Below are 20,526 nucleotides of genomic sequence, written 5' to 3' on the forward strand. Positions count from 1 at the left end.
GCATTTCTTCACTTCAACCTTACGTCTGAGATCGGGAACCACGCATTTCTTCACTTCAACCTTACGTCTGAGATCAGGGAACCACGTATTTCTTCACTTCAACCTTACATCAGAGATCGGGAACCACGCATTTCTTCACTTCAACCTTACGTCTGAGATCGGGAACCACGTATTCCTTCACTTCAACCTTATGTCTAAGATCAGGAACCACGCATTTCTTCACTTCAACCTTAAGTCTGAGATCGGGAACCACGCATTTCTTCACTTCAACCTTACGTCTGAGATCGGGAACCATGCATTTCTTCACTTCAACCTTACGTCTGAGATCGGGAACCACATATTTCTTCACTTCAACCTTACGTCTAATATTGGGAACCACGCATTTCTTCACTTCAACCATACATCTGAGATCGGGAACCACGTATTTCTTCACTTCAACCTTACGTCTGAGATCGAGAACCACGCATTTCTTCACTTCAACCTTAAGTCTGAGATCGGGAACCACGCATTTCTTCACTTCAACCTTAAGTCTGAGATCAGGAACCACATATTTTTTCACTTCAACCTTATGTCTAAGATCGGGAACCACGTAATTCTTCACTTCAACCTTATGTCTAAGATCAGAAACCACGCATTTCTTCACTTCAAACTTATATCTGAGATTGGGAACCACGCATTTCTTCACTTCAACCTTATGTCTGAGATCGGGAATCAGTACAAGACAATAGCAGCTCCCTGTAGAATGACCTTTGTAAAAGTTACAGAGCACGCTCACTAATGCTTTACATTCATCTCAAGGGGATAAAGTGTTAATATTGTCCTCTATGTCCATGAGTCTTGCTGTAAAGCAGGTTACTAAATGCTGCTAAGAAGAGCCCAGGCAATATGGCTGCCCCAAAATAATGTATAAAAAGTGAAACAAATCAAAATGAAAGAAAATAGAAACATTAGAATAAAAGAACACATTTTAGTATGTGATTCTAATCAGTAAAAGAAAATTAAGGCGACACATTCCCTTTAAAGGGACCTCCTGGTATTGGAATACAGAGGATGGGTGTGGGAGTGTAACACTATAACTGCAAAGGAAATGGGTTCTTCTTGTAAGATATAAATAGCCTCCCTGACTCCACCCCCTTGTGTCAGCTCTGGGTGACAGTTCTAGCAGTATTGTGATTGGACACTGGAGCAGCCAATCACGGGCTATAGAAGCTCTCACTATAGAGTGCTAAGGACACCTAACAAGAAGAGCCCGCCTCCTGGACACTTGCCTCTGATGTGGATGTGAGCACAACCTTAGGCTAGATGTCAGGCAGGGTGACTATAGGCCAATTACTGTCCCATGTAACAGCTGCCATGATGGAAATGCAGTGAAACGTGGCAACTGGTCACACAATCATTGAACTGTTTTGAAACTTAAGTGCCGATCTGCTAGATCAGAGCTCATATGGGGCAGGTCCTGTCTGTCTATAAGGACTCTAATGCAGACATATTTTTGCCAGTCATTAGGCCTATAGTCAGGCTGGGATTTGAAGAATAAGGGGGGGGGGGGTCTAAAAAACAAAGTGCCACTCCTGTGTGAGGACAACAGTTGTGCAGATAGCAGCCATGTTATTCTTATGTGGGATTACTCCTTATCTGGAGAATATTTCCATCCCAACACCTCAAGAGGCTTTCTGGATTCAGATAAAGGGGTAGTGACATAAATTAAGGAGAGTCATTACCCCTTTGACCCACATCGATAGACCTCTCACTAGCCAGCCAACACCCTGCTCTGCACTGATGAGGAGCAAACACCCAGAAACTGCTGTCTGCAGATGGGAAATCTTTCCTTTTGGAGAGATTGTTTGGCTTGGCACAAAATGAAACAAAATGAAATGAAGTTTTCAGCTACTTAGTAATCTACTTTATATTCAGGTCCTGGCTGGTTTCAGGAACTGTGTCTGTTCAGGGTTTCCTGCCGGGCCTACACCACACGTATACTCTGCCATATTTACCATCGATGGATCAGAAAGTGTTTATAGAGAATACAGTATATGATTTTTTCCCCCCACTATATAAAACATAAATTTGCCTTCAGCTTTACATGATTTCCACCCCGGTGATAACACCTCCAGGATTCAATCCAAAAATGGGAACAAACAGAGAATTATTCTGCATCCTGTATAATATCTGTCTCCACATGGAGCCGAACTTACAGAAATCTTATTTGTCCTTGACTAGCGCTCGCCCCCTCGCTAATTCTTTCCGTACTGAGAGGCGTCCTGCTGAACTGCTGATGTTTCTCCTCTGGGACCTTATCTTATAATATCATGGCTTATAATGTACCATGCGTAATAGTGTTGTGCCTCATAAGCATATATGATGCTTATGATGCGTAACAGGCATACTAGTTAAATGGTTAACCCCTTCATGACCAAGGTCATTGATGCACAGATGGCTGGTTGAGGTGTCATTTACTTTAAAAAAATTATTACACTTTTTTTAACACTTTTTTTTTTACTGTTAAATATGCAATCATTAGATTGCATATACTGATCTATGCTATGCCATAGTATAGCACTGTTTAGTACTATCGGCGATCGGTACATAGAGTCTGCCTGAGAGCAGACCCTATCTGCAGAACACCGATCCGGCAGTACAGAGATAATTACCCCTGCCTGTCAGTACAAGTGCCCCCTGACAATATAATATCCTGTGGTCAAGTTATTTAAATTTTCAGGAGGAATAACAGAAGAACAATGTAGGTATGCATGAAAAGATGCTTCAGAATTGTGATTTTAAAAGGTTACTCCAGAAGAAAAAATGGTGTCAGAAGGTTATACAAATTTGTAAATGACTTTTATTTCAAAATCTCCAGTCTTCCAGTACTTATCAACTGCTGTATGTCCTGCAGGTAGTGATGTAGACAGACATAGTGCTCTCTGCTGCCACCTCTGTCCATGTCAGGAACTGTCTGGTGCAGCAGCAAATCCCCTAGAAAACCTCTCCTGCTCTGAGCAGTTCCTGACATTGACAGAGGTGGCAGCAGAGAGCACTGTGTCTGTCTAAAAAGAATACATCACTTCCTGCAGGACATACAGCAGCTGATAAGTACTGGTAGGCTTGAGATTTTTAAATAGAAGTAACCTACACACCTGTATAACTTTCTGTCGCCAGTGTATTTAAGGAGAAGTCCTTAACAAGTAGTCACCTATCAGATAGGTCCTCTGCCTGCCATAAATGATTTATATGTTCTTCCATTTTCAGCCATATTAACCGTGGTGGGTAACGTGGCCGTGCTCGCTACAGCTGTGAAATGCTCTGCCCACCTGAAATCTCCAGATCTCCTGTCTATAAACTTGGCCATCACAGACTTGGGCATGGCGGTGAGCATGTACCCTCTGGCCATCGCTTCCGCCTGGAATCACGCCTGGATCGGAGGGGATTCTTCCTGCCTGTATTATGCCCTCATGGGATTCTTTTTTGGAGTAGCCAGTATGATGACGTTAACAGCAATGGCGGTGCTCCGATATGTAGTGGCCAGCACCACCACAACTAACCGTAAGTAACTTATCCTTATGTTTTTCTTGGCTACATGTATACGGAAAAATATGATTGTAATTTGTATTTTTAGATCAGAGGCTGAGGACTCTGTGACCATGAGGACATGGTAGTCCAGTTATCTCAGTGAATGAGCCGAACCATGAAGCCCTTGATGAAATGGCCAAGGCCACAAATCAAAGTGACAGTGAAGCTAGAAGTAGATGATAACAGTATACCCATACATATGACTGTACAATATTCATCAAACATGTTAGGCTGGGTTCACACTACGTTTTTATGCAATCCGTTTTTTTTCCCCCATTTATTGCGAAAACATTTGGTCCAATACATTTCTGTGTACGTTAAAAGAAAAGAAAACTGATCCGTTTTGATCTTTTTTCTTTTTTTACAATGGAAGTCAGATCAAAACAAATGCACACAAATGTATCCGGTTTTTTTAACTTTTCTTTTTTTTTTGCAAAAAACTGATTTTAAAAAAAAAAACGGATTGCAAAAATGCAGTGTAAAGCCAGCCTTATTTTCTGAAAAAAAAAATTAATTACCTCCTACACATAGATGTAAAATTAGAATCAGGGCTTCCTGTGATGCCTGACATCTTTGTAAATAAGAAAAAAAAAAACTCTCTTCCTCATAAAAAAACTGCAGAAAAGTCTTGGCCACTAGGTGTCTTCCTTCTCTGCAATGTGCTCTCCACTACCTGTTGGTAGGGGAAATCTGTCTCTAGTAACAGCTAGATCAGGACAGAACACATTAAAAGGGGGAGAGAAATTAAACTCCCTGTGTCTGGAGAAGGTAAACAGGCAAAATCAGGGAGTTAAACGCAGAGTATTGGGGTTCGAAGTTGTCAAACCCAGACACTTTCATGAAGTTCTCTCAACTCTAATATTCATTTTTTAATACCATGTTGTTATTTGGTCCAAAAAAATCTGTTTAGATTGTTTTTTTAATATATATATATATATATATAACTTTTTTTTTTTTTTTTTTTACAAATTAACTCTTCATTTTCCTTTTCAGGTAATCTAATAAAGAAGAAAGCAATATACGTTGTGATCGTCTTAATATGGCTCTATGCCTTGCTCTGGGCAATATTCCCATTGGTTGGATGGGGTCACTATGGTCCAGAACCATTCGGTATTTCTTGCACCATAGCCTGGGCTGAGTTCCAGAATTCTAACAATGGATTCTCGTTCATCGTCAGTATGTTCATCCTGTGCACTATTACTCCAGCTATCACCATCATCACGTGTTATACAACCATAGCCTGGAAACTTCACAAAGCCTACCAAGAAATCCAGAACTATGACAAGATGCCGAATGCGGCCAGAGTGGAGAAAAAACTAACGGTGGTGAGTGACGGGTGACCTTATCTATTCATGTCTTATACAATGTAAACCTCGCGCACATCAATCTAGACCTCAGACTCCCTGCTGAGAACAGAATTGCTTGTGTAACTCTACAATTGTGTGTGGGCGATGGTATCTAACCGCAGAAAATCAATGCACCCGTAAAGACTTTTGTGTCAAAAGTTTTGATTAGTTGGGTCTGGTCGCTCAGACCCCAATCAGCCTCTTCAGTTGCTTACAGGATAAGTTGGGCTCCATTAATGTATAAGTCAGCTTCCCGCAGCGAGCAGCAAGATTGGAAGAGAAGCTCTTAAATGAGCGCCATCAAAACTTTAGACACCGTTAAACACTTCAACATCTCTTAAAGGGAAACTATCAGCAGGTTAGAAAAATCTCTATCCCCATCGAGCCCAGGGCATGAAGGATGAAGCAAATTTTCTTACCTTGATCCTCAGTTGCATTTTGGGAACGTTTTAGTTGATTGGTTATGTAAATGAGGTGGTTTGGTGCACTGGGGGTGGGACTACCACTCTTAGTGCACCGATCCACCCCGACCGGCCTGCCTGCTTAACGAATATTGGGGCAGTGCTCTGCACTGGAGTCACTCCGGCGCTTATCTATGCAGAGCCCAGATGAATATTCATTAGGAGGGCTGGGTTGGATGGGCGTATTGGTGCACTTAAGGTGGTAGTCCCGCCCCTAGTGCACCAATTACATATCTAATAAACTAAAAAGGTTCCTAAAAACAGTGTAGAGGAATGACCCCATGCGCTATAGGGACATATTACTATATAGGGACATATTACTATATAGGGACGTATTACCATGAATATAAAGTTAGCCGAACCTGCCAGTTTTGGGGGGACTGGCCGAGACTGCAACATGTATGGATATTGTTGGAAGAGAGATGGATTTGGTGTGTTGGCTTTCAACTAGCTGATCTTTATGTTCTTGGGGGGACTCCTCTGGGGGTGGGGTATAGCTTACAATTCAACAAACAATTGGCAGACAGTTATGATATGTATATGGGTAGCCCGCCATCAGTCTATATTCCAAGTGTTTGTGGGGGAGATTAGCTTAGGGAAGAGTAAGGATGGGAGTAGAGCAGCTAAGCCCCCCTTCCCTAGAGCAGGCCTTAGGACTTCTGGGTGCGCTAGGAGCTGGAAGTCCCTCGGAAGTACTGAAAATTTCCCTGGATATTGCCAAATTAGTATACTACTAAAGATAATTTAGAAAAAAAAAGATTAAGCCAGCTCACCTCTCCTGTAAAGATCTTTTGGCTTGCACAGATCCACTCCAATGGTAAGTGACGTAATTGCATGAAATGAAAACAGATGATCCAGAAGGCTCTGATGTAGCAAGTAAAATCACATTCCGTTTATTAAACAGAAATCACCTTTGTGTACACTTGAAAACATGCCCCCAGCAAAAAAAAACAAAAAACTGTGAGGCATTTCGAGTGCGGTTTTTGCACCCTTAGGCTATGTTCACACTACGTATGGGCTGGGTCACGGAACGGCCGGTCTCTGCAAAAGGTCATCCCGATGATCTTTCCAGCCACAGTGTTCTGATGTGGGCGCATCAGCGAGCGCCCGCATTGCCGATGGCAACAATGGCCATACTTTTACGTAGTGTGAACATAGCCTTACTCTAAGCATAAACCGCACCCGAAACACGTCGTTTTTTTTTTTTTGCTGTGGGCATGTGTACACTAAGGTGATTTCTGTTTAATAAACGGGATGTGATTTTACGTGCTACATCAGAGCCTGCTGGATCATCTGTTTTTCATTTCATACTAAAGGGATTACTACAGAGGAGAGAGAGTAGAGGAAGATTTGTCTAATCATTAGGGATAAGCTGTACAGGAGACCCACTGCATGTCTAAGACCTGTTAGGCTTCAGGCCGGGCCTAGTTATCTATGTGGCAATAGGAACCTTACCTTTTGTCCTTCACCCTGCAGACTGAGCATTGCAGAGAAGGGAAAGAATGAGTAGAACAAGTATAAGAGCCTTGTCGGGAGCAGCCGGTGTAGCACCCCCATTAGTAAAGTATAGATTGCAGAATGATTCCATCACCAAAGTAAGGGCCCTATTCCACCGGACGATTATCGTTTGCATAATCGTTAATGATTAACGATCTCAAACGACCGCTATTGCGAAAGACCTGAAAACGTTCACTCATTTCCATGGAACGATAATCGTTACTTATGATCGTAATTGCGATCGTCTTTTCTTTGCTATTTCTTCGCTATTGCGTTTGTATCTATTGCGAACGACCGAACGATGTCTTATTCAATGCGAACGATTTGCGAGCGTTTTGCGAACGAGCAACGATAAAAATAGGTCCAGGTCTTATAAAGCGATCAACGATTTCTCGTTCGGTCGTTAATCGTTAACTGCATTTCAACCGAACTATTATCGTTTAGATTTGAACGATTTAACGATAATCGTCCGTTGGAATAGGGCCCTAAGGACGATAAGAATGCCAGCTTTCACTACAGAAGGGTGTGTTCACACGTACAGGATCTGCAGCATATTTGAAATCGCAGATTCAAAGCAAATCAAATCTGCACCATCAAATCTGCTGCGGATCCTGTATGTGTGAACTCTAGTCCTGCCAATCTGGACTTTTTTGTAACTTTATTTGCTTATTTGGAGTCCATTAAGTTCCAACTCCATGTCTGGCTTTCATCTGCACCACAACACCAGGGCACTCCATCTTCCACCATGCCGGACCCTTTCATTGGGGATCGCCCAGAGATAATATATCTCAGAGATAATGCATCAATAGTTCGGTCTTCCAAGTGAGCAGACCCGTCCACAGAACGTAGGATGGCGGTCATGCAAGCCTGACTGTGATCAGCGAGGCCCAGCCCGTCCATAGGTTCATTACCTCTCATGTAACCTCTAGAAATATATAACAGAAATAGCAGAATACCATATATAAAAAAAAGTCTTCCATATAACCGCCCCATCAGAATGCCTCCGACATACAGTAGTGCCAGCAACCATTGGGATATTGAGCGGAGGATGTGAGCGGTTTCTATCATCTCATTTCACACAGTCCCTTATGGAGTATAGGAGGCAGCTCTAGGTATATTGCTGGAGGCTCCGATTTTCCCGTTATTAGTGATCTGTTTTTCTTTCAATCACTTTAAGTTTCATTTGTAGTAATAATTATAAAGTGACCCCTTAATGAGGGAGGGTGAGGGTCTCTGGGATGCACAATGTGTCCGTGTATCTATGACACCAATTACTCCTCCGTGTGATATGAGTAGTTCTCTACAGGAATTCAATAGTCCGAGTGTGATTGCAATTAGGGCTGATTATGAAGAAATGATGGAATATACCCCCCACCCCACCCCCCATGATATGTTCTTATAAGCAGATATCTGAGGTAGATATGAGAGAGAGAGATCCAGTAGATAATCCACAGCACTCAAAATTAGAACGTGAAATGCTTGATAATTCGCCCAATCATACGATTAATGATTTCGAAATAATGATTTGTTTTTGATAACGGTCAGCGTTTAGACGGAACGATATATCGTATGGAAAAATCGTATTGCGATCGCTTAAGCCCATCTCACACATAGGTTAAATCGGTGAAAGACTGTTTATACGAAACGATCTGCGAATTTTTTGCGAACGACAATGAGAACATGTTTAAAGATCAAAATGAACGATTTCTCGCTCGTCGCTTGATCATTCGCTATGTTTACACGGAACGATGATCGCTCAAATGCGATCGTTATCGTGCAAATTTGAACGATAGTCGTTTCGTGTAAACGCAGCAAAAAAACTTGTGAGTTTATTCCATCAAAAATCTACAACAATAATGTGCAGCACACAAAATACTAATACTGGTGCCTTGGTATTTTGTGTTGCACTTTATTTTTGAAGATTTTTTATTATTAATTTATTCCATCACTTCACAAAAACAAATATTGTGCAGCATAGCAAATTGCTAGCGACGTTTCTCCCGTCTCACGCGGGCATTTTCAAGCTTATATTACAAAGTGACACTTAAATACTTATACAAAACGTGTGGTTAAGGCCATGTTCACACGCTGTAAGAGACCGGCCGTTCTGTGACCCGGCCAGGTCACGGAACGGCCGGTCTCTGCAAAGATCATCATGATCTTTCCGGTCGCAGAGCTCTGATGTGGGAGCATCAGCTCGCGCCCGCATTAGAACTCTCTTAGCACACAATGAAGCAAGCGGCCGGAGACGCTCGCTTCATTGTGTGAACTGACAGGACTTTCTGCGGCCGCAATTCACTGAATTGCGGCCGCAGAAAACTGACATGTCAGTTCATTGCGGCGCCGCATGGGATCCCAGCCGGAGCGTTTACTAAGTGTATAAGCTCCGGCAGGGATCCCATAGAAGAATAGGCAGTGTTCCACTCGTTCAAAGTACAGCCGTTGTTGCCGTACTTTTACGTAGTGTAAACATAGTCTAAAAGTGATGTTGGTGAATCTCTGTGAATCCTTCAATAGTGTTAACTAGAGATGAGCAAACCGGGTTCGGGTTCGAGTCAATCCGAACCCGAACGATCGGTATTTGATTAGCGGGGGCTGCTGAACTTGGATAAAGCTCTAAGGTTGTCTGGAAAACATGGACACAACCAATGAGAATATCCATGATTTCCACATAGCCTTAGGGCTTTATCCAAGTTCAGCAGCCACCGCTAATCAAATGCCGAACGTTCGGGTTCGGGTCGACTCGAGCATGCTGGAGGTTTGCACATCTCTAGTGTTAACCCTTCAAGTGCTTAGGTAAATTGAATACTTGAAAACCACCTAATACAACATCCACATTGTAGAAGTAAATAGACATTCAAATGAAAGAAAATCATTATGTCACAACGAAGAAGGATGTGCAATTTGGTAAAGTCCACATCATTTGGATCTCTGTGAGCATGACACATAAACGCATGAGCATAAATAACAAATAAGAAATCACTTTTAAATCACACGTTTTGGATAAGTAGCTGATTGTCAACTTGTAATATGAGCTTGAAAAAGCCCGTGTGAGACGGGAGAAATGTCGCTTGAAATTTGCTATGCTGCACTACGTTTGTTTGTTTGTTTAAAGAGATGAAATAAATTTACACGTTTGAATTTATTGGGAAGTGCTGTTGGATTCCTTTGCATAATTACTTGGATCTGTGATCAGGATCGTCCAGCTGGCACCCGCCAAACCTACGAGCTACAAGCAGTGCTGTTCACATTCCTGTTGGATAGATAGATAGATAGATAGATAGATAGATAGATAGATAGATAGATAGATAGATAGGAGATAGATAGATAGATAGATAGATAGATAGATAGATAGATAATAGATAGATAGATAGATAGATAGATAGATAGATAGATAGATGATAGATAGATAGATAGATAGATAGATAGATAGATAGATGATAGATAGATAGATAGATAGATAGATAGATAGATAGATAGGAGATAGATAGATAGATAGATAAGAGATAGATAGGAGATAGATAGATAGATAGATAGAAGATGGATAGATAGATAGATAGATAGATAGATAGATAGATAGATAGATAGATAGATAGATAATATTTATTTGCATATCATTCTCAGCGGTCCATGAATGACCTAACTTCACCTATCTTAATGGTGTGCTTACACAGAGAGATTTATCTGACAGGTTTTTGACGCCAAAGCCAGTAATTCAGTGTTTCACAACTCCAGTCCTCAAGACCCACCAACAGGTCATGTTTTGCGGACATCCCATACAACGAACAGCTGTGGCAGTTACTGGTGCACTGACTATAATTATATCACCTGTGAAATCCTCAAAACATGACTTGTTGGTGGGTCTTGAAGACTGGAGTTGAGAACCACTGCAGCAATTGACTTTTAATGCTGGGTTTACACGGTGCGATAATTCGCTCGATCGTACGATTAACGACTTCGAAGTTATGATTTTTCTTTTATAACGATCAGCATTTAGACGGAACGATATATCGTACGGAAAATTCGTTTTGCGATCGCTTAAGCCTATCTCGCACAAAGGTAAAATTGGTGAACGACTGTTTACACGGAACGATCTGCGATTTTTTTTACGAACGATGATTTAAGAACATGTTCAAAGACCAAAATGAACAATTTCTCGCTCGTTGTTCGATCGTTCATTGCGTTTACACGTACGATTATCGTTCGAATTCTATCGTTATCGTGTAAATTTGCACGATAATCGTTCCGTGTAAACGCAGCATTAGGAGGAGAAATCTCAGTCTTTCCTGTACGACCTGTTCCCAGTTTATAGTCTGTTTCTGGCTTCGGTTTTAAAGATCTTTCAAATAAATCTATTTATCTATAAGTTTTAAAACACCTTTATAGAGCTCTCCTCACACTCTCTAAAATAAAACCAATATATTTATATGTCTGCTTCGGTGGGACTGGTAAACACCCCCCCCCCCCCCCCCAACTACAGCTGTTGGAAAAAAGAAATTAGTGTGTTGCATTTTAACATGTCCTATGCTGTTCAGCATGCCCTCTTCTCTTCAGCATGCCCTCATCTGTTTCTGTAAGACATTAACTATTGTCCTAGAAATCTTTAGTGACTTATTCCACTTAGAAAAAACACCTTCATGCTCCTAATGAGGTTGGAAAAAAACCCAACACATGACTGCAAGATCAGACTACATGGAATATGTTTGTAGTCTGTAACCATGGTGACACACAGATCAGCATATTAGAAGAATTGAAGAGTATTACACTAGACTGATGGCTAAAGCTGAGTGCAGATTATACCCGAATCCTAACAGACATTTCCATGTGAACGACCTCTAGTTTCTACGCCGCATTTATCAGTTCATGTTAGTTTTATGGTGTTTGTTTTACATTGAACACAAAGCGCCTTATTCAGGGAAAAGCACATAAAATTGACTTAAGTCACTCAGTTTTGTGACTACAATTTGGTTCATTCATAACCACAGTTATTCTTGAGAATCATATGTGTCTGAGAGGGATCACACGCAGGATGGACATCTGACATGACATTCCTATGGTTAATAAGGAGATTCTGGATTTTATTTCTATCGACCATGTATCTACCAAGGATAATTTCAGTAGCGGATTATAATAGGTCCGTTTCTGGTGGCAGCCCGGGGCCCTGAGCTCCTGAAGGGCCCATGGCCACCCAAACAGACTTATACTTTCAGTGGTGTATTGTCTCCGGGCTAAAGTTCTGCCATGATTTGCAAAAAAACACAGCTTTTTTTTCCGAAATTTTGCACAAATCAGGGCATCATGACATTATCTATCCTCTACTATGAGCACCATGCTAGTGCTACCATAGGGGTTGGGGGGCCCAGGCTTGGCGGACAGCCCGGGGCCTATGGTAAAGTTAATCCGCCCCTGGATAATTTAATAACCATTCATCTCATCATCAGCAGTTCTGTCGGGTGAATGGTTAATTGCTGATGTTATCCATAGTGGGTATGGTTTCCAGTAGGTCCGCAATAGCTGCTATTTGGCTGAGCAGGCCGGTTACATCATGTCCCTGTGGCATAATACTGGTGGCAGTGCAGGAGCCAGGAAGGTAAGTATTTGTTATTTTACTTTATTTACCCCCTCCCCAGGCATACAGCTAAAGAGTCCTGCCTGGACAACCCCTTTAGATCATCTCCCTATCCCCATTTTGCAAATAAAGACGTTGTAGATGTAAATAAAGTAAGTAAAGAAGTAGATTTTGGTATTGCTGTGTGGAACAGTATGAACAAAAAGGACAAAAAGTCTTATCTGCCCCAAATAAAAAGTACAGACCATGGAGCAAACAATTATAAAGCACATATAGCTTTGTTAAAAAAAAAAAAAAAAGTTGTAGGGGTCGGAGGAGGGCATTTTTTTTTTTAGCTGAACTTTTCTTTTTAAGTATTGAAGTAAAACAACAGCTATATAAATCAAGTAATCCATCAATCAATAATAAAGACACCAGACCCTTGGTTTGGACAGCATGAAACTGATGACAGGTCGCCTTTAAGATGATCCTGTTGCCCTAGTTTTCCTGTGGGGTGCTATGGCCACCATCAGTTACAGACAGTGTCAATAAGGCGGGGCTTATTGTCCATTAAACCTAATTTCCCTGTCTCATGACAGGGGAGCATGGATAACAGCATTGGACCGAGAAGCATTTAACCTGTTGATACTGTATGTCTTTCTACTGTATGTATGAAGTTTCTTACCTTCATCATCGGCACAATTTCTGTAATATTAGCAGTTTAATCATTATGCTAATTAGGTGTTTTGGTGCACTTGGGATAGGACTACTGGAGGTGATAGCCCCACCCCCAGTGCACCAGAATATTGATTAAACTGTTAATATCACAGAAACGGCATTGAAGATCATGGTAAGAAGATATCAGTAGGTTAGACTCTTCTAACCTGCTGATAGTTTCCCTTTAATAAAGTTATATTACAAAGTAATATAACTTTAATAAAGCAATGGATTAGAAAAAAACAACAACAACATTCTCTTTCAGTCTCTGGAGTCTTGGCGTGGCCTAGAGTGTGTGTGCAATAGGATTGCAACACCCCTCCATCTTCCTCCCCACCCTCCTCGTCATTAGGAATGCCCCTAGAACATTTTCTCCTATTCCTCTTGTTTGAACTCTGCACAGGTGCCTCAACGATCCGGTCCATGTGCCGTGTTCACACAGGTGAGGAATAGGAGAAAATTTTCCTGGAGCATTCCTAATGATGAAGAGGCGGGGAGGAGGGAAGGAAAGGCATCGCAATCCTAGGGCATGGGTACTCTAGGCAGCTCCAATTTGACACAGGGCTGCAAGTTCTAAAGTTGTTTTTTTTAGGACAATAACTGCGTCAACTGCGGAACGGACCCCAGGACAGATCTTGGATTAAAAGCAGCTATCTGACAATACGAGCAGTTTGGGAGGGGATCATATTGTGGGTACAGTGTCACTTTAAGGCTCACACTTGTGCAACCAGCCCCTTTGTGTCACATGTTAACTTGGTGCAGATTCTACCCTACTGTACGCCTTTCAATGGGTTAAATCCAGAATGAAAAACTGAGAAATAATTCAAAGTAGAATTATAAAATCTAAACTTTGTCACATGCGGATAGGACTTTCAAAACCACATGGACGTGTATAGTGCTGTACATTACTGGAGGGTCTGCACCGGATGTTCTATATTGTTGTCTGACTCCATCATGAAGGTGGTGAGAAGACTGCTATTCTTGGGTCTATGATGATAGCAATTATAGATGGGTGTTTATGTAACTGTATATCTATCAGAGCCCTCCAATGTATATATTCCTCGAGGAACGCAGCCGTCTCCTACAGTGCTGCTTATCCAACTCTGCAGGTGACATAGTCAGCGACTACCGGGTCACAGTCTTCTCATTACTGAGACACAGCATGAAGACAGAGTGTAGAATAGCGATCCACAGTATCTAGTTTTTATTGTTTGTTTCTTTCTCTCCTGTGTATCCATCTAGTTAGTTAAAATTGTGAAAAAAAGTAAGTGAACTCTTTTTCTGCATTGATTACTTATAAAATGTGGCCTAAATGTTCTGTAAGTTACAATTATAGACCAAGCATTGTAAGTAAACTAGCTAGGGCGATGATGTCATTTATACATTTACATTGAGTAAATGTCTATAGTGCAGGGGGAAAGTAAGTGACCCCCAGCAATTTAATAATAACAGTAATAAATTCTATCAAACTGTTTGGGCAATATTTCTGAGATCCCTAATGTTTGCTCCCTTATTCAGGTTATACCACAGCATCCCAATAGGATTAAAGTGGTATTCCCTTCTAAACGAATATAGTTTTACTTGTAGAGAGCCTTATGTTAAATATTTTTGCAAATATATTCATTTAGCAAACTTGCCTCCTTCTTCTGATGCTGCTCTTTCCCTCACATTGTTGACAGCTCGTTGTCTAGGTTACAGACCACCACTCTGCTCTAAGAACAGTGGTCTGGCTGGTGGATATTGATGTATAGAGAATATATATATATATATACAGTGGGGAAAAAAAGTATTTAGTTAGTCACCAATAGTGCAAGTTCTCCCACTTGAAAAGATGAGAGGCGTCTGTAATTTAAATCATAGGTAGACCTCAACTATGAGAGACAAAATGAGAAAACAAATCCAAAAAATCACATTGTCTGATTTTGTAAGAATTTATTTGCAAATTATGGTGGAAAATAAGTATTTGGTCACCCACAAACAATCAAGATTTCTGGCTCAAACAGACCTGTAACTTCTTCTTTAAGAGTCTCCTCTTTCCTCCACTCATTACCTGTAGTAATGACACCTGTTTAAACTTGTTATCAGTATAAAAAGACACCTGTGCACACCCTCAAACTGTCAGACTCCAAACTCCACTATGGTGAAGACCAAAGAGCTGTCAAAGGACACCAGAAACAAAATTGTAGCCCTGCACCAGGCTGGGAAGACTGAATCTGCAATAGGCAACCAGCTTGGAGTGAAGAAATCAACTGTGGGAGCAATAATTAGAAAATGGAAGACATACAAGACCACTGATAATCTCCCTCGATCTGGGGTTCCACGCAAAATCTCACCCCGTGGGGTCAAAATGATCACAAGAACGGTGAGCAAAAATCCCAGAACCATGCGAGGGGACCTAGTGAATATACTGCAGAGAGCTGGGACCAATGTAACAAAGCCTACCATCAGTAACACACTACGCCGCCAGGGACTCAGATCCTGCAGTGCCAGACGTGTCCCACTGCTTAAGCCAGTACATGTCCAGGCCCGTCTGAAGTTTGCTAGAGAGCATTTGGATAATCCAGAAGAGTATTGGGAGAATGTACTATGGTCTGATGAAACCAAAGTGGAACTGTTTGGTAGAAACACAACTTGTTGTGTTTGGAGGAAAAAGAATACTGAGTTGCATCCATCAAACACCATACCTACTGTAAAGCATGGGGTGGAAACATCATGCTTTGGGGCTGTTTCTCTGCAAAGGGGCCAGGACGACTGATCCGGGTACATGAAAGAATGAATGGGGCCATGTATCATGAGATTTTGAGTGCAAACCTCCTTCCATTAGCAAGGGCATTGAAGATTAAACGTGGCTAGGTCTTTCAACATGACAATGATCCAAAGCACACCGCCAGGGCAATGAAGGAGTGGCTTCGTAAGAAGCATTTCAAGGTCCTGGAGTGGCCTAGCCAGTCTCCAGATCTCAACCCTATAGAAAACCTTTGGAGGGAGTTGAAAGTCTGTGTTGCCGAGGAGATCTGCATGGAGGAATGGGCCAACATACCAACAACAGTGTGTGCCAACCTTGTGAAAACTTACAGAAAATGTTTGCCCTCTGTCATTGCCAACAAAGGATAGAACAAAGTATTGAGATGAAATTTTGTTACTGACCAAATACTTATTTTTCACCATAATTTGCAAATAAATTCTTACAAAATCAGACAATGTGATTTTCTGGATTTGTTTTCTCATTTTTTCTCCCATAGTTGAGGTCTACAAATGGTGTCAATTACAGACGCCTCTCTCATCTTTTTAAGTGGTGGAACTTGCACTATTGGTGACTGACTAAATACTTTTTTTCCCCACTGTGTGTATATATATATATATATATATATATATATATATATATATATATATATTATATATGTGTATATTTATTATAGCTATATGGTGGTCTGTGACCTAGAAAACCTATTAGCTGAGATGGGAATATCCCTTTAAATTCAAGGCCCGGCTATTCCAAATCACAGATCAATTTTTTTTTACTACATTTTAGTTGATTTACATGTGCACATTAGTTCACTGTCTTGTTGTTCTGCACATCTTAAGGTCACGGATGGCTCCCCTTACATTTTCCTCTAACACTGTTCTCCACCAGTTGATTTGAAAACTTTTTTTCCCCTCCCCAGTACCCCTTTGACTGAATCAGTCCTAAAACATAGAAAAAGAAATCGTCATGTGAACAGAGTCCAGTCATATAACAGTAAACAATAAGGAGTAGTCGGTAGGGCACCATAAAACACGACTTTGATTTCAATCCATTCATTAAAAACCATCATAGTACATTGGACGGCCAGGACGCCAGCACCATAGGTAAATGTGATAGCTGTGACAGACGTCTGGAGAAGCATGCTGAAGCGTGCAAAACAGCTGTCACATTTACCATATGGTGCTGACGTCCTGGCCGTCCGTTGTATTATGATGGTTTTTAATGGATTGAAATAAAAGTCACGTTTTATGATGAGTGTCCTACCGACTACTCCTTATTGTTTACCTTCAATTGAATCACCTTTTACCAATCAGTGCCTACTTTTTCTCCTTGCACTGTGGATGTTTACTCAATGTGATCAGTAAAAGATATGAACAGTACACTTGTTGATTTAGTTATATTGTAATTATAATTAAGAGCAACCAGACTAAATATGTTAGTTATCAGTTTGGAAATCCAGGTCATTCCAAACATTTCACTTTACTTTTTTTTTTTGCAACTATACAATACACAGAATTTCCTAATCATTTCTTCATATCAGTAACCTGCCTGATGTTTGATATTTTTTCCTCCCCTAGATGGCGGTACTGGTGAGCCTTGGATTTCTGCTCTCTTGGATGCCCTATGCTATTGTCAGCTTCTGGTCCATGTTCCACTCGAATGGTAGCATTCCCCCCACTGTCTCTTTACTCCCCTGCCTCTTCGCTAAATCATCCACGGCCTTTAACCCCATCATCTATTATGTGTTCAGCAAAACCTTCCGGCAAAAAGTGAAACAGCTGAAGTGTTGCTGCGGCTGGAGGATCCATTTCTTACAACCAGAAACCTCAGGAGAAAATCCAGCCGTGTCCGTCATCTGGTCGGGTAGGGACAACATTCAGGTCTCTTCAGTGCTTAAATTTAACAAAGGACAATCAAGCTCGACAATCACCCAATGAAGGGAACCTGAAGCTGGATGGATCACCTCCACTCAGCAGTGGCAGCCATTATATGAGTATATACTGTACATGGCAGGCACCATCAAGGACCACGACCCTCATGGACATCCTCTTGATTTAGTAATTGAACAAATGGCTTACACACGGCATTTGTTGGGTGATGGGGTAAAGTTAAAGGGCATTTGTCACTAGGATAGAAAACTTTAACATAGTGCACCAATAAGATGCCCTTGGAGATAGAACCTAGTAAAAGCATCTCCAGTAAATGAACCCCGAAGAGTTATGTAGAGTGCTTAAAAGTACAGCAGTCTAACAGCAGAAGGTATTGTCTGGAGATGAGCTCAACTCAAACATGCTTGTGTCGGATTGTTCAGCATTTTAATACCGGTGGCTGAAGAAGTTACCCTAGAGAGTCCTGGAAAACATGAATATAACCATAGGCCATTGGCTGTATCCAAGTTTTCCCAGACTCCCTAGGGCTGCATCCAAGTTCTTCAGCCACCAGTAATCAAATGCCGAACGATCCGACTCAATCATGCTCAAGTCACGCCCGTCTCTAATAGACTCCTTCCTCTTGGCCAATCACAAAACATAATCTTTTTTCCTAAACTATAGACTTTTCTTGGGTAATTAAGCTGACGCACAGATGATCAATGCCCCCTAGACACCCTGGATAGGGTGGTGATCCAGGAGCCAAGGGATGATGAAGTGTGCTAGGAGTTGTAGTGTTTGTGACCACTTAATATGCTATCCTGATGGCAGGAGTGGGACATTAGCCCCAAATCCTGGCACAATAGTGTTAAGGGAAAAGAATGGGGGGGGGGGGGGGTGCACTGGTAGTGAAAGACTTTCTCCTCCAAGTCGCACCCTAGGCAACGTGTCTGGTAGATGGTAAATGGGCCCCAATGGTGTTTTATATGCAATGACCTAGTCGGTCACAAGTTTAACATAACAAGTAAACAACTCTTTACTTGGATAAACTTGGCCGTAGAAATTTTTTATAGGCTTTGGTAGGAACAGCCTCTTGTTCACAGTAAAGAAGCGTTGCCTGTAAGGAGGTGGACCTTTCTAGCTGCAATAAAGTCAGATGTGTGGAGGATATTTGGAAGACAAGTCTCTCCCTTAAAGTGACTCTGTACCCACAATCTGACCTCCCCCAATCGCTTGTACCTTCGGATAGCTGCTTTTAATCAAAGATCTGTCCTGGGGTCCATTCAGCAGGTGATGCAGTTATTGTTCTAAAAAACAACTTTTAAACTGGCAGCCCTGAGCCAAACGATTTTATACTATTCATCAGCTGTGTCAGCATGACACATGGCCTGGATCGTTAAGGCACCTGTGCAATGTTCAGACAGGAAAAAATGTTCTAGGGGCATTCCTAATGATGAAGTGGGTGGGAAGGAGGGACGGAGGGGTGGTGCAAAGTTAGGGCACAGATACTGCAAGCCACGGCCATCTGACACAGAGCTGCAAATTTAAAAGATGTTTTTTAGGACAATAACTGCATCACCTGCCGAACGGACCCCAGGACAGATCTTGGATTAAAAGCAGCATCTGAAGGTACAAGTGGTTGGGGGGGGGGGGGGTCAGATTGTGGGTACATATTCGCTTTAACATTGAGGGACTCTTCACTGGTTGGCTCCTAGTGGGAGACTTGTGTACCAATAATGTAATACTCACAAAGGTTGAGCTGCAGTTTCCTATCACAGGATGCAAGACTGTATGAAGATGCACCCTAACAGCCACAAAGCATTAATACCAGCTTAAAGCAAAGAGGCTCTTGTGAAGCTTATCCTCTCAAGCTTGGCAGCTGTTCCCTCTCAGAGGAGGTAGAATAAATTGTAATCTGCTCAGGTCTGGAAAGTTCACCAGGAGTAAATATCTCAGAGGGGTCCCTGAGATAACTCCAAGTGCTCCCAAGTTAGGTTACTTTAGGACTACACTGATCCCAACCTGAAAGGTGACAGCAAAGAGGCTCTAGTGAAGCTTTTTCTTCTGATGTCAGGAGTTCCGAGGTCCGATTCTCAGTATACTGTCTGTGCACGGACCGTATATTGCAAACGTGAATGGTCCCCAAAGCTTCATTCACGTGTCCGTAGTGCGGCCTGTAATTGCAGAAGCAGCTATGGATGTGCATCCATACTGCTCCTCAGTTCATAGAAGATTGTGTGAATGGGACCATTAAAATGTAATAGCCTTTTATTCTGTCCCCAACTGGAGTCAGAACTATGGACATTTGAATGAGGCCTAACTGTATGAAGCAGGATCTGTACTGGTGTATTGCCCCAAGATGCCCTCCATTAGGACAATCATAAAATGTCCCAACTTTAAAGGTTCCTACCAAGTGACTTATGCCCTTGAATGTGAAATGGAAGCCCGAGTGACTTTGTACCTGTACTCTATCTCAGAATGCTTTTTTGCTTTTTTTCCCCCTTTTCTGTATTTTTTCTTAGTTTTTTCTTTTTATTTATTTTAATTTTGGTCTTTTTTTTTCAGATTTCTTTGTGTATTTTTTCTTGTATTTTTGTATTTGTTTTCTACTTTTTGTCTATTTTATATTTGGTCTGTTATTCTATTTTTATCTTTCTTTTTTTGACCTTCTATATTTTGCTTTGTGGATTTTTTTTGTCCGTTTTCCTTATTGTGTATTTTGTGTTGCCTTTCCTTTTATATTTATTTAAAAGTTTAAAAAAATCACTTCACTCAC

At 41.4% G+C, this 20,526-nt stretch overlaps 1 protein-coding gene across 1 annotated transcript in view; it reads left to right on the forward strand.

Moving 5' to 3' along the window:
* LOC138795063 (opsin-5-like) overlaps positions 1 to 18,154 on the forward strand; it is a 30,234-nt gene extending 12,080 nt beyond the window's left edge. Inside the window, exons 2-4 of the mRNA XM_069974016.1 lie at positions 3,247 to 3,540; positions 4,561 to 4,892; positions 17,460 to 18,154. Of these exons, the coding sequence (XP_069830117.1) occupies positions 3,247 to 3,540; positions 4,561 to 4,892; positions 17,460 to 17,819 (986 nt within the window). The 3' untranslated portion in view covers positions 17,820 to 18,154. The remainder of the gene's footprint in view (positions 1 to 3,246; positions 3,541 to 4,560; positions 4,893 to 17,459) is intronic.
* Positions 18,155 to 20,526: the final 2,372 nt, after the last annotated feature.

Source organism: Dendropsophus ebraccatus, chromosome 6 (genome assembly GCF_027789765.1).
Source record: "Dendropsophus ebraccatus isolate aDenEbr1 chromosome 6, aDenEbr1.pat, whole genome shotgun sequence".
In the NCBI taxonomy this organism is placed as follows: Eukaryota; Metazoa; Chordata; class Amphibia; order Anura; family Hylidae; genus Dendropsophus; species Dendropsophus ebraccatus.